The 15172-nt window shown below is 48.2% G+C and overlaps 1 protein-coding gene across 1 annotated transcript in view; it reads right to left on the reverse strand.

The window, feature by feature from the left end:
* The window catches only part of MEGF9 (multiple EGF like domains 9), a 56915-nt gene that overhangs the window by 5651 nt on the left and 36092 nt on the right, over positions 1–15172 (reverse strand). The window contains exons 3-5 of the mRNA XM_064523659.1: positions 9161–9300; positions 5135–5278; positions 3906–4178 (exon numbers count right to left, since the gene is read on the reverse strand). Of these exons, the coding sequence (XP_064379729.1) occupies positions 3906–4178; positions 5135–5278; positions 9161–9300 (557 nt within the window). The remainder of the gene's footprint in view (positions 1–3905; positions 4179–5134; positions 5279–9160; positions 9301–15172) is intronic.

Consider the following 15172-nt stretch of genomic DNA (forward strand, 5'->3'; position numbering starts at 1 on the left):
TTACAGTCACAACAGGGGATTGTTTCTACCTTACCTATACAAGATGATCAGAAGCCAAGTTACAAACAATGAACCATTAGCATTCTGCCATCACAGTGTTTATTACTGGCTCTCAATATTTACACTGCTGTAGAAAGAAGGGCAAAATAATCTCAGTTCTGCTTTTGAATGAAGTCACGCACAAAACCCACAGAAACGCCAAGTCAGTATAACCAGAGGCAGAAGGTAGCTGACTCACAGCAAAAAAGATCATGGTTGTTCTTTCTCATGGAACATTTGAAAACAGCAGAAGCTAGATTGGATCCTGTTTTGGTTTCAGCCCATGGCACGCGTCCACACACAAGGGACGAGAACATCGGAATTGCCAGACTGCATCACCAGCTCTATCTTCTTCAGCAACCTGTTCCCCACCACAGGATAGCCAAGAACCTCCCTCTCTTCCAGCAGATATAGGAAAACTCCTATCTCAGATCTAGGAGTCAGCAGCTAGTTAACCCATGGGATCCCATATGCTTCCAAAGCATCATTATGTGACTTTTAATACTCTTTATCAGTGCAAAATGACTAACCCTTCTTCAAACCTGTTGAGCTCTAGGCCTCAGAAAGCTCAACATTTTCGAATATGCACTTACAATACAGTGTTTTCTTTACAGGAATAACCTGATCTAATTTAGATTCTCAATTTAATGCAGCAGGAGCCCTCTAGAAGTTGAATCCACAATCAACCAATGTGTATTTGACACCCATTGCTCCACACAACACTCTATACCGTGTTTCCCACTCTCTTCCATTTCTCATTCTGCTATCAGAAATGCACCTTCATTTCAGACCCACCTACAGCTGTAGCAGTTACAGTTGATGGTGCCATGCTGTATCGATCCAGCTCTCCTGGAGAGAACTTCTGTTAATTACGACCAAAGAAGAGGGTCACTTCTGAAGGACTTATTTTGCAGAGTTGCATCTCCCCTGGCAACAGGATCTGTGAATATTCAGCATGCCTCTTGCCACAGACCCTCGGGGGAACTCACACAGGTTAGCTTTGGGCTGTCGGGTTCCCGGTTCAGGCAATGGAGAAAGCAACTCCTCTGGAGGAGGCGTCACACACCTAATTAAGGCTCCTGCTCTAAGTCCCTCCCTGGAGCAACTTCTCTTTTCTCTGCATGTCCTGAATTAGGTTGATAAGGATACTCAGGATGCTGAGTGCCAGAAGGCATTTCTCTGTGGGATAACAGGCAGAATTTAACAGTAGGAAGCAACGTGACAGGAGCAAGAGATTCCTGCATATCACTCTTGGAGAAGGGCATAAGGAATTCAGTCACTCTTTCCAAATTCCTTCATCAGTACTGAATTCCTGGCAAACCCTACCAGTAGCTATAATTAGAAAAAAAAAGAACAGAGACAATGCCTGATTCACCAGCAAGGAAACAGGACTTTTCTGGGTTTTATTTATGAGTCAGCATCAGCAAAGTTCTGGCAAGGGGAACAAGGGTGAAAACATTTCCTGAAATGGAGCATAGCGTCATGGGGAACCAGTGCCGCATCCTGACAGCGGACCATCGCTTTTGTGCCGTGATACAACGATGCCTATTGCTACTCACCAGGGCTCTGCCAGCCCTCCAGATGTCCCACAACAGCTCCTTGAGTGCAGCAGCTGTTCCTTCAATGGCCTGATTTGGCAGCTTTGACATGAGCCTCATCTCCAGCTGCTTGATTAAACCCGAGTCTCTGCATCACTTCCTATATCTCATGTAACAAACAAGCACTGGTAGGAGCCATGCTACCTCCAGCAGCCCACACAGCAGCACTCGGGGAAGGCTGCAAAGCTCTGCTGGGTGGCACAGTGCCACCCTGCAACACTGAGTCCATCTCTGTTATGCCTCAGCGTTGAAGTGGGAATACCATCCAACCAGGGTCAAAAACACTGACTTTGGTCATCCTGCATGTCTATTGAATACTCTGTCAACCAGCCTTGAAAGCATCAAAATCTTGGTCAGCTTTGACCTCGAACAGCCCCTGTGGGTACTTGAGGTTGGCTTTAACTTTGCCTGGACTATAGAAAACATGCTGTTTTTTTATCAACTGCTACTACTTAATGGAGTTTTAAACCGTAACATTCCCATCTGCAGAGCTGGTAATGATCTCACTCTAGAAGCCACTCAAAACTAGGCTACTCAAATGCACTAGTGGTTTATGAAAATCTTAACCTAAAATTAGCTAATATAGTACATCAGCAACTCAATTTTTAGACAAACCACGTGTAAGAAACTGGAAAGAAATCTAAGTCTTTCTAATTGCTTAACAAGAAAGAAAAAGCAGGTGTCAAGGAAACAAGAAATCTAGAGGAGCACATGTCCTAGTCCCTGTGAAAGAGAGAGTCTTTTCCCATATCAGGAAGTGGCTATAACAATGTCATTAAAATGAAACAAGTGGTGAAAACTGCAAGCATACAAGCAAAGCTGTGCATATGAATTTCAATGGAGCAAGGTTGTATAGTTCTTTGCTCAAAGACAGCTGTGCAGAGGAGGTAATGGATCAGCCAAATCAAAAATGCCATTTCCAGCCCTGTAACTGTAAAGTTACAGCCAATGAGCATTCAACTTTTGTATTGATCATCTCCCTGCACAGAGAAGGACTCTGATTGTGCCTCCAGAGAGCAGCAGGGGAGTGAAAATCACATTAGCTCCTACTGGAAGACCTGAATTAAATCTCCGTTGGTGACAAGGATGAATTTGGGCCCAGATACTTTCCTGAACTCTGGGTTCTCTTACCTAATACATAGCAATGCCCACAATGTTTCTATGCATGCAGCTGGAGATCCACCTTGCAGAACAACTTCTGATAACCACTGAAGTGACAATGTAAGACTTATTTTCTATTTTCTCCCATTTTACTATGGGTCAGCCTGCTATACATTAGACTCTCTAAGTGTCAGAGCTAGCTTGCATCTGAGAATCCTACATGCCATGTCTCAGATGTGGCTTGGAGACTGATGAATGACCCCCAGAGCAGGTTCCGGTGCAGACTTGCTGCACGAGTTTGCATCTCACCTCTCTGAGCTTTGGCTTCCGCATTTAGAAAGCAAAAATGAGAATACCTAAGCTTGTTCCGAGTAGTTGGTTATTGCTTGCGCAGTATCAGGAATGACATACATTATTAAAAACATCCTTTCTAGAGACCTAGACAGCGCTATTGAATGGACTCGTCAATAAGTACAATCCACTGGGCACTAAGAGAACGAATATGTCAAGCAATAGAAATCTGAAAACCTAGATTTAAATTTATAGCAAATACTTTTTTTTTCAGCTCATTCCCCAGAGTTGTCTGCCACAGTTTAGGAAGCAGGGTAGTTACCAAGCTGACTCTCAACAACAGATTTCAAGGCCAGAAGGCACCAACATGTCATTATGGTCTGGTTTTGCTTCCTGTACCACAGGCCAAATGAATATAAAACCTGTAGGTGCCAACATGAAAAAGTTCTCCAAAAGAAAGGACGTTTCCCAGGTACTTTCCCATCTAAAGACAGTGGAGATTTCTTTGCAGTGCACTGTCTTGACCTGTATAAGAAACTGTCTGTCAAGAGGTATTCGCCAAGGGCAAACAGCATGTTAGAAGTATCGCTGCTGCTCATTTCAATGTAGGCCACGCTCAGCTTCTGGTAACAGAAGACAAAGCTTTACAAGTATAAGAAATTGCCTACGGGGAAGTCTTTCCTGAGCACCATCTTGAACTGGCCCTTTCAGAGGACTAAGTCTCTCTATTTACCTTGGCAGAATTTAAAGCTGCTTCACCTTCAGCTGCAAAATACCCCTCAAACAATTAACCGTATTCCTTCCCCAGCCTCCAGGCAGCTTGTGCCCATCTGATCTGCACAGCAAGCTCTGACACCGGTTTGAAGAGCGTTTTACCTTTCTTGGTGCAGTTGGCTCCCTCGGGGTCCCTGCTGTAGCCCTCCTGGCACTCCTCGCAATGAAAGCCGGCAGTGTGGTACAGGCAGCCGATGCACTCCCCGCTGTCCGGCTCGCACACCCTGGGTGACTGGGCCGGGTCCACGTTCCCATTGCATTTACATCTCACGCAGATGCTGTCGGAGTTGTAGTAGCCATTGTCGCACTGGTTGCAGTTGGGGCCCTTGTATCCAGCTTTGCATTTGTCACACATTGGAGTAGTGTCACCGGGTCCTAAACAACACAGAAAACACAACGGGTACCTGCCACAGCCCCTCGCAGAGAAAAACCCGCCACAGGATTTGCTCTGTGGAGCCTGACCATAAGTCAGTATGACAGTCAGCCACCACAGGGTATTAATTAAGCTAAAAGATTAATCTAGAAGTATAGATTTTTTAACTGCAGTATTTTCCGTTTCGGGGGGAGGGGGGGGAAGGTTTGGAGGTTTCTAATTCCTCGTACCAGCATCACAGAGCATGCTTGGCACGTTGCTAGTCAAGCGGATTAGTACTCCAGAACATTTCCATCTCAAACAGCCAATTTCGGCAAACAGCTGGAACTATATCAGGGATGTCAGCAACCTACAAAAACTTTATGGACTATATGAAGCCAGAGGAGGCTCAATTGCAAAACTCACTGAGGGATTATCAAGAAAAAAGAAAAAAACCTTACATGTGTTTATTCCAGATACAATTTCTCCTCTTGGTTATATCAAAATATAGCTGGGAGATGGGATGGATCCATGTTTTAGTCCTGCGCAGTTGTTCAGAGCAGGCCTCAGAGGCATGAAAGGCTACATGGAGCTGTGGGGCATCTCCTGAATCTCCTGGTTGCCACAAGTCCAGCCGGGCTGCCTGCAGCCCAGCATTTGCCTTTGCAAAACTTTTGCAGAGGTGACAGATCTGCCTCGGCAAGCAGCCATGGCCTTTAGGCAGGCACTCTGCTGCTCTCCGCTGCATGGCTCCTCTCACCAGCACCAATGCAAGCACCAGTAAAACACTACAAATGCATTATATGCTCCTCGTGGCATGCGTTACTCCCAGTAAGATGCCCCAGTGCCCTTGAAAGGGAGATTCACAGACTGTGGATCAACTTACTAGGATGACCCACTCTGAATAGAATTTACTTTTGAAATACATTGAAGAGTTACTTTAATTAGGTCAAGAGTTAAACCCAAACAAAAGCCTTACTTATTTGGCAGGTGCCAGTAGATGCTACAGTTGAACACGGGCACTGACGGCAGGCCGGGCCGGGCTGGGCGCTGCTGTAGAAGCCTTCCTTGCACTGCTCGCAGTGCTCTCCCTTGGTGTTTTCCTGGCAATCCAGGCAGGTGCCTAGGGAAGGGGACACAGAGCACAAGCAGTCCATTCGGCAGCAGTAACTGGAGCAGAACATTTGCAACAAGAATACACCTGCGGTGCTCTCAATTAGCAGAGTTCACTGGTGATTTTGGATACCCCCCAGCTAAGACAATGCTGGCACAAGTCCTGGCCTCTTATGACCCTCTGATGGTCACTCCCCCCCAATCTCCCCATGCACACGTAACATGAAAAAGTAGGCAGTCCCAGCAGCAATACCCACAGTTCATCACTTTAAAGCGCAGCACAGGTAAACACATATTATCAACATTAAACTGTCCTCAAATAAAAGACCTCTAGTTTGTATTTGTGCTGGTGAAAGCAGATCCTGATTGCTTCGAATTCTCCGCCCAAAGAGAGTTCCCTCCAATTTATGCCTCTGCAACACTGACAGCGAGCAGGCAGGATGACGGACTGAACCCCACAAGGATCACCCTGGGTGCACGCAGGCGAGTCCTGGTTTCTCCTCTGCGTCCATCCTAGCAGCGCAGCGCGTGTCGCTGAAGCGGCTACCTCTGCTCCATTGCAGGGAGGCTTCCCACCACGCTATGCTGCAGCTTGGACCCCTCCGCCAGAGCAAGACTGAACAGTTTTCAAAATAAAGAGAAAACAGAGCTCCTTCCTAAAGGCAAACAACACAGTTTGGGGAATAGCTTATAACCACACTAGCACATGAGCAGTAGGAATACTTTGTCCCTTTTTGTGGGCAACCCACTCCCACACCACAGATCTAGTGTTCAGGGGGAAATAAATGTCACCATGCTGCTCTGGGGGCAGACGGCTCCATCCCACACAGTGTGGCTCCAGCTCCGCTACACCCATCACAGCAGAGACATTTGCTGCAGGCACAGGCCAGCAGCAATTACTGACCTTCCCAGAGAAGCAGAGGAGAAATGGGGGTTCACGTGAGCCACATCCCCTTCCCAGGGAAGCCCCTGAATCAGAAAATTGACGGGCTGTGTCTTAGCCGAGGCTGCGTCCTAATGGCCCTCTAAATTGCATTTTGATATTATTGTGAACAAAGAAAGAAAAAATCTTCCCCCGTTACAAAAACGCAGCCTCTACCAAAAGCTCATCCATCAAGAGGAACAGCCTGTAATTCAGCCGCCTTCTCGCCGAGGTGGCGGTGACCTGAGGGAAGCTTATTTGATTAAATCCCAAGCCCGAGACTCTGAAAAGGCAACAGCCACCTTACAACAAACCAGGGTGCCACAGAGCAGTTTATTTACTGCACATATAAGCCCAGAGAGGAGATTCACAGAGCTAAGCTGGCAGTGCTACAGAGCATGAAAGAGTCTCATATCAACATTAACCACACGTATAAAATCCTGAACTGGGTTAATGCTGAGACTGTTAAATAAACACGGCAGATTTTCTTCTTAATGCTGGAACAGGTTGAACACCAGGCACATCCAACACACTGCATAGCTCCCACTCATCTTTTCACAGCGGTAGCTCTGCAGCTGAACGAGCCTGGCACGTCCTCGCAGCCGACCCTCGCGCCAGCGGAAGAAAGAAAACCCTGGCGGCGGCGGCAGCTTTTGGGAAGCTGCTGGTTCCCCCGTGCGGAGGGTGACCGAGGACACGTGCATGGCTTCAGCTCCCACGCACCATTTGCCCTTCCCTCCACAGCCCGTCAGACACGAGCTGGTAGTTTTGGGACAGAGACGTCTGTGTTACAGGGAAAAATTATCTTCCAGCCTCCGTTTCTCAAATTGCAGCTACTTCACCGGGAGGCCCTAGACTGACCTATGCGGGGAGAGCCAACGTGCCTGCTCAGCACTAAGGGCCTCTTGAATCATGCTCTCAGGCATTAATGGCGGTATAAATCTGGAATCACACCTGCGCTTTTCCGTGCGGCCTTCATCAGTTCAGGATCAATGTCTCTGCCATCAGCAGAAATTGCTTGCATCTATCTACCCCAGCCCTGCAAAATGGCTGTTTCCAGTGAGTCAGCAAGTTGCTCGGCCATGCACAGCATGCTCCGGGCTTTAATCAGGTATCACTGTGGAAAGCCTTAATAATTAATAGCACTTCCCATCCCGATAATGCCCTCAGGAACGATGAAACCTCGTGGTACCCCAGCTAGGCAGACGCGACCGTGCTTACTGCACGGACACAACGCGGGGTACGAGAGTTGGAGGAAGCGCTACTGCCTGGGAAGCTCCTGGCTGCCCAATTTCCAGCCCAGTAATTTAAATGATTCCTCCCGGACAGAACTGCAGCTGAGGCCGTGCAGAGATGGTCACGAAGCCGCCAGAGGGAGCCCAAAGTACAGCACGAATGCGAAAAAGCCTTGAGAATTTGACAAAGAGTCGGTACAAACCTGGAGGGGTCACACACAGTGCAGCCTCTAGATCAGGCCGAGAGCCCTGTGCTACTTATTAGACATCAGATCTAATTTTTATTGACTGTTCTGTCTGTTGTCTTTTTGTTGTTGGTTTTTTTTCTTTCTTTTTCCTGGCAGCAACAAACCAGATGGAAGAAAAGGGTGGAGGGGAAGGAAAAAAAAGAGAAACGGGTTTTTCTCAAATCAACAGTAGGTCATTAACGGGGAAGGGGTTTGTTTTGCGATGCTGCAGGCAGTGCGGGATAGTCCCAGCAGAAGGGCTGCCTGAAGAACCCCATTGCGGAGGCAAGTTCTTGGCTGATATTTTATCAGGAGAGGGAGGAAGACTGAGGGAGGAAAGGGAAGAGCAGATTATCTTACACCTTCACAAAAACCCACACACCCAGCTCCAAATCAACCAAACAGTTGCTGTGTACATAGCTTTAGGCACAATCTTATCTCCTTTGATATTACTGGGAAATAAGCACATACTTTAAGTTCAGCACAAGAATAAATGCAATAACTGATCCTCGAGGAATGCAGTTTTGGTGTCTGCTGCTTCTCCAGATGTAGGCAGAAACGTGCCCTGCCAGGCAGGACCAGGGCGTTTGCTGAGCAAAATCTTCGCCGCGGCCCCCACTGCCATTGCTGCAAATGCACAGGCAGCGAGGGAGCACACGCTAGTGCAGAACTTGCCCAGAAATACCATATGTGATTAGCTCTGCCTCTTTTCCAGGCATGAAAATAACCTGCAAAATTTTTGAAATTATTACTTCTTTCTAAGCTCCTGGATAAAATATTATAGAATTGCATCTCACCCTCTAGGCTTTGATGAGAATTTGAATTTTAAATTGTGAGTTTTGTTGCTAAGTGGGGATGGGCCAAGGCAGTCACCTAACATTGCTCCTCTGGGGTTTCTGCCATCAGTGGAGATGGGAAAGCAATTTTATTTTCTCCCTACCTTCCAATGAGCTATTCAAGCACAGGCGCTTTGACATTTGCACTCCCTCAACATCTGTGTGAGCAAAAACCAGTCAAAGAAACGTTCAAGGAAACAAATGAGACAAATTCATAAAAAGTGGGGAATATAATGAGGGACTAGAGATTTTTCTCAGCATGGCTCATGTTCTCTGTGGCAGTAACAGTCACCTTACAGCTGCGTCAGTAGAGTATATGTTTCCAGGTAAACAGCAGTTAAAACAAAAGCTCCTTAAGAGCCGTGTTGTGTGTTTGTGCAAGGGCAGAGAACAATGGAGCGCTCATTTCCAAGAGCCACTGTAGGGCGAAGGCTCAGCACGGCTGCCTGGGAAGTCAGTAACGAAGCCTTCGCTGACTTTATTGAGAAGACGACTAGCTCCAGCCTTACCCTGCTTTTTATCTTAAGTTTTGAAGGTAAAGATCTGGAGCACTCAAGGCATAAAGATGTGGATAAACAGAGTGAGAGTGGAGGTCTGCTGAAGGAAAAGGGCAGAAACCCAGAGACGGGCGAAGTTTGCCCCCGCCAAGGTCACAAGCAGGGAGGTTGTTACCTGTTACCGCATTGCAGATTTGGGACCGGTTATTGCACTGGCACGGCTCGCAGGTGGTTTCGTTAAACCTGTAGTATCCATCACTGCACCGGTCACACTTCAGGTCTGTCACACCAACTTTACACTGGCATTTCCCATCTCTGCACAGAGAAAAAAGACACGATGAAATGGGAACGTGCTCTGCGGCATCCAAAGTAAAAACCTGCGGTCGCTGCTTCGGTCTCTCTCTGGGTGAGGGACCTCTGCGCAGAACCGTTTGCTGGGAGCGCGACATGAAACACCCGGGCAACGATTTCCAAAAAGTGACGGGGAACTGTGGGGGCAGAGCCGCTGTCCCTCAAAAACCAGTTGCCCTTTCAGCATCCCCAGCTGGGCACCAGAAAGCGTCAGTCGCTTTTGAAAGCCGTGGCCTGAAGCCATCCCCATCCTCTACCCCTTGGCACCTGCTCCCCACAGCCCTCTCCGGTTCCAGTTTCCGCCAGCGTCTGCGGTGGTCACAGGGCCCCCGCGATCGCCAGCCGGAGACGCAAAGGAGCACCCGCGTGGAGAACCACCTCCCTTCTGCCACGGCGCTGAGCGGCACCTCCCAGTTTTTTGGGTAAGCAGACGATTTCCAGCCTGCCACCTGCTTTCCCGGCTGGCCACGGCTCTCCCGAGAGCTGGCACAGCGGCTCAGGTGTCGCGGTCGGGTTTCGTCTTGGGGATGCTTTAGCCACCCGGTACTCCCTCTGCTCCCCTCCGCTTTGCTTCGATGGGTGTATTTAGCGCTTCCCACGCCGGCTCCTGGAAGAGGGGGCTGCCCGGCTGCTGCGGCCCCCCAGGCAAAGCCGCCTTGCTCCAGCCGATTTCTCCTACCCAGGAAGGGCAGGGAAAGACGGAGAGGGCTTTCCCTTCCCCAGCGGTTTCCACTACAGCTAACCACAGACGGCAGCCGAGTCTGCCTGCACCGAGGGTGGAGCTTGGCACTGTCCAAATCCTGTGTAGTCACGTTAGCGGACATGATCAAATACCAGGAGTCTCTAAAAAGCCAAGGATACCCTTGGCTTTCCATGCCAGCCTCCCTGCAGAGGCTTAGGAGCCTATCGCTTTCCTAAGGAGCTTTAAACACAAGCAGTATTTAGGCCTAATTCTCAGAGAAATCACAGGGACAGATAAAACACCCTTTCCCATCAACCTGACAACACTTCCCTAGAAAACATCCCGCTTTCCCCCCGGGCTGCCTAGCCTGGATGACTGACCAGCCAGGGGAGACCGTGGTGAGACAGACAGGGCAACTCATCCCAACAAGCACCCGCCACCCCAGCCTAACCTCACGCGCTTTAATTCAGTATTTCAGCGTTTGGTGTGCCCGCGACGAAGACGATCCGTCACCCTGCGCCGCTCCTCCTGGGGAAGAGCAAGCGAGGCACCATTTGCTTCTAAAAGCCCCTGGAAAAATCTGTTGATTAAAACTAATAGAGGCTGAGGCTCCAAATGGCTCGATGCGCTGTTTATGTGCTGGTTTTAATTAAAATGCAGTAGTTTGCAATGTTTGGGGAAGAGATTGCTTCTGTTAAAAATTAACATAATTTAGTATTTCTGTTGTTCATTTGCTTGCCAGAGGAAGAGGAAATACTCAAAGGCACACCAAAATACAAAACTTCGCCCAAGAGGCTATACAATTAAATACATTCAGAATAAGAATTTCAGACATATTTTAAGGACCGATTACAAGAACGAGAAAGAAATATGATGTTTCATTGCTCTCCAGACCATTATCAGGAATTGCAGCAGGCAGACGCAGAATTTAAAGGGATGCTGTTAAGCAGCTCAATATGCTTGAATCTCAAAAAAGCTTTTCACAAGACCTAGCATTAATCAAAACGCTGTCACAGTGTTTAAAACTAGAGCAAACAAAAGTCGGTTTTTGTTTGCTCCTGACCACTACTGGCCAGCACTGAAAGACGGAGCAAGGGACAGATATTCCTGTAAGCAGGAGATGGACAGAGCTAAGAAGGGAAAAACAGCTAATCACGGCGTACTTGGAGCTGATGCTCTTAGGGAGAGTGGCTATTTCCAGAATGCAAACTTGGGGCACTACAAAAAGCCTCAGGTGAGGCATGCAATTCTGCCACAGCTAATATTTAGACTGAAAACATCTTTGGGGACTGTCCTAGGAGCAGGAGTTTACAGGAGCAGGCATTGAGGCTGTGCAGCCTTCACCCTCCCAGGATTCCTCCCTGGAGTCTGGGTGTCCCCTTTTAATCTTTCCTGTGCTCTCAATCAAGCCTTAATTTAAATGACACCCTCCTGCTCTTCCCGACTGGCATCCTTCCATCCAGACTCCCACTTTGTTTTTTTTTTTTTTTTTTTTTAAAAAAAAAAGAGGCTTATTTCCCCAGCGAGTCTGCTAGAATTCAAGGCAGCATTTTGGGGCAGCGTCCCTTGATTTTACTTGTTAGCTTTAAAATAACAGGAAAGAAAGCTATTAAAAAAAAAAAAAAAGAACGGTTTTGGAAAGTTTGGTTTTAATGCCTCTCAAGCAGACCTTTTCTCAACATGTTACATATGGCGCAGAGCCAAGTTCTGCATGTGCAAGAATTAAATCACTCAGCAAATATAAAGCTTTGCCTGTGGTCACTGCTTCCATAGAATAAAGCCCCCTTACAACATCCCTTTTCATAGCTCCAGTCCAGTAAAGACTGTCAGACACTTTTTAAAGCAAAGGTCAATGATATAAATGCATTGAAACCACAAAAAAAGTCCTGTTAACAGACCGATTGTGCCCATAAAAATCCAGAAACTTGAAAGAAAAGACCCACAGTTTAATACTTGCACAGTGAGAACTGAACTGCATTTTGAGTATAAGCCAGGAATTTCGTTTTTGGGGGAGGTGGGGGGAAGAGAGGAGGGAAACATTTTGATGCAGCAACATCAATTGCTCAACTCCATTTCAGATGATTATTAACTCCGCTGGAGCCAGCCAATTTTTAGCTCTCGCGCAAGAACTGATGGAGGGATGTGTTGGGACAAAAACAAGCTTCTGGTAACAGAAGTCTGCTGCCAACTTGGGTTTCTATTATGTTTTACGAATATACTTACTTTTAAGACTGTGTAGGTAGTGTATAGCACCATCACGTCATCCATCAACTTTATATACGTTTCCTAATGATTAAAAAAACCAACAGCGAGTGAGATCCTGGCAGAAGGACCAGGCAGCAGTTAAGCAGCCCGCTGGGATAGAGGCAGACCACGTGCAGAGCTCGGATCCGACTCTCAGATTCATCTAAATCCTTCAGCAGGGAGGGCTGCAGGCCACTTTTGGGACCCCAAAGGCCCCAAAAGAGCTCAGGTATCCACTTGCCTGGCAGGACTCTGCCCTTGGGCTTCACGTGATGCCCTTGGAGACACTTTCTCGCTACCTCCAGCCAGGGGCCAGACAGCACCAGCCGGCAGGCAGGATCTGGCCACCAGGCAGCATGCCACAGCCAGGGCACGGAGTCAGCCGCGCGCCACGGCATCCCGCACAATCCCGGGCATGGGGAAGGGGTTTTCGGGATGTGCCAGAGAACAGCAAGGGACCTCCATGGAGAAGACAGGGCAGGAGAAGCAGAGGAACATAAATGGGTGAGTGGACCATCCTTAAGGGATGGGGAGGGATAAAGGAGTCAAACACCAGGAAAACAGGCACTGCGGGGGGTTGTAAGTAAAACACTTGGGGGGAGCACCCTACACCCCAAAACAGAGCTGTAAAAGCCAACCTGATTTCACTTCCACCCCCTACAGCTGCCTTTTATTCCACCAAAGGGAAAACGGCCATAGGATGCAGGAAATCCCATGATTCTCAAAGAGATTCACATCACAAATGGCAACAAAACATTCCCCATGGTGGGATTTTCCATGGGAGTGAAGATTTGCAGCTACAAAAGTTAGTGGGAGACAACTGAGAACCCCCCTCCATGCATTACTCTGGCTACCGTTAAGCAGGAGGACTGCAGTCAGTTTTAACAACCCTACTTGGAAATCTCGCAGGAGCAGAGCGTGAAGAACAGGTAACACCTCCACAATCCTGCCTCGTCCCTGGCCTGAAGCTGCAGAGCATCACGCGGGTAATTTTCTGCAAGGTCTGGTGGGCAGGAAAGGAAACGCCAACATGATGGGCTCTGCCTGGAGGCTCGGCTGCACCGCTCAGCACCCAGCAGCACAGGAACTGGAGGCTCCGGTGCAAGAAAAGAAAATAGCATTAAAACATGCCTGGCTGAGCTAGAGTGCAATGTGCAGTTGCATCTCTGGAGCAATGCTATGGGTCTCCAGTCCTGCTCTGCAGAAACATCCTTAAGTTAGAGGGGACGTGACAGACACGAGATGGATGGGAAGACGGAAGACCACAGCCTTAAGGGCTGTTTGGAGACATGCTGTGCATAGTATAATGGTGTAACAGAAAACCTTTAGCAAGCTCTAATGGCTTATTTTCTTCTTTTCTTTTTTTTCTTCTTCCAAGGAGAAAGGAAGGGAGAAATTCATTTTGAGTGTTTTCCCAGCTGCCGTTGATGGGACAGGGGCTGCCTGACCAAGCCAGAGCTGGCCAAAATGGTACAGCACCAGGATTTCACCCCCAGCTCTTTTTTGTACAAGATTGGCAAGATTTTACTCAGAGTAAGAAAAGGAGGGATTTGGGGAAAAAAGCATTTTGGCTAAAGGTGATGATTTTCATCAAACCTGCTTGGATTTTGGAAGGACAACTCCATGTGATTAGTGAGCAAGGAGAGCTCCCATGGACCCCTCACCGGAGCATACGGTGTGGATGGGCCATGCTAGGACTCCCCTGGCTTTGAAGGAGGGTTTTACCCAAGTACAAACCTTAACATCATCATGTCAAAACAGAAAGCACAGGTACAGACACCACATCACAACATAGCACCTCTCAGGGCCGTTTCTTTAGCAGCACCAAGCACAGCAGAGACAGCGAGGGGTGCACTGCACTGAAAATAGGGAAAGCGACCAAAATTCCCCAAACCCGGTGGGCATCTCAATCTTCACCTGCCTGCGTGCCTTTCCCCTCGCAGCCACTGCCTTGCCGATGGTGACTCTAAATCTCTTATTAAAAATGTGCACATCATTCATCAGAGCAGGGCCTGGAGGTGTTCCTGTAACATATACAATTAACAGCAATGACAGTGCTCCACATGAATGAGGAAAAATGCCTTACTGAACTACAAACATCTGTAAAACAACTTGTATGAAAAGACTTTGTCACACTTTGATGGAATAAGACAAAAGGAGGCTGCAAGAGCTTAGGAGGATTTTAAAGAGATGTCACTAAAAATGGCACATTTTTCCAGAGAGCAAGACTCCTTTTGTACTGATTTTCTCTGATGTCTGACAGGATCCGGTAGCTGGGGGAAACGTCTCTATTACATTTTCTGGGCAAGTTCAAACTACCCATAGAAAAGTTACCGTTTGAAAACTAAATGCTCCAAGACATTTCCATGGAAAATCAGCACCGTTAACACTCACCACCAGCAAACTGAGCCGCACGGGAACCATCGTAACCCATGCCTTGATTTTTTTTTTTCCTCCAGGTCTATTAGTTTGAATGTTAACACGTGGGGAAACTCAGAGCAGAAAAAGCCCATAGCACATGGCTCAGTTTCATAGCCTTGCTCCCACTAAAGCTGCTAGAAGCCAAAACGCTTTCTAAGAAGCGTTACTTTGACAGCCCTTCCCGGGCCGGCGGGGCGGGAGAAGCCCTACGCCCACGATGCTGCCCCAGCCAGAGCAGCTTTTGTGGAGGGCAGAAGAAGCCCGGCTTTATTGCCGCAAACATTGGGCCATTGTGCGACGCATTCCTCGCTTTGTGCCGGGGGGACAAAATCTGTTTCGATGGCATCCCTCGACGGAGCTGGGATACTTCGCAGCTCTGAAAGGCCATTCTGCAAATGTCAAAGGGCCCCGGCGTCTGGCCGGCGCGGCCGCCTCCACAGCCCCGTCCTCCCCCCACGCCGCCGCGGGGCCGGCCACCGCTGCGCCCCG

Source organism: Dromaius novaehollandiae, chromosome 20, assembly GCF_036370855.1.
Source record: "Dromaius novaehollandiae isolate bDroNov1 chromosome 20, bDroNov1.hap1, whole genome shotgun sequence".
NCBI lineage: Eukaryota > Metazoa > Chordata > Aves > Casuariiformes > Dromaiidae > Dromaius > Dromaius novaehollandiae.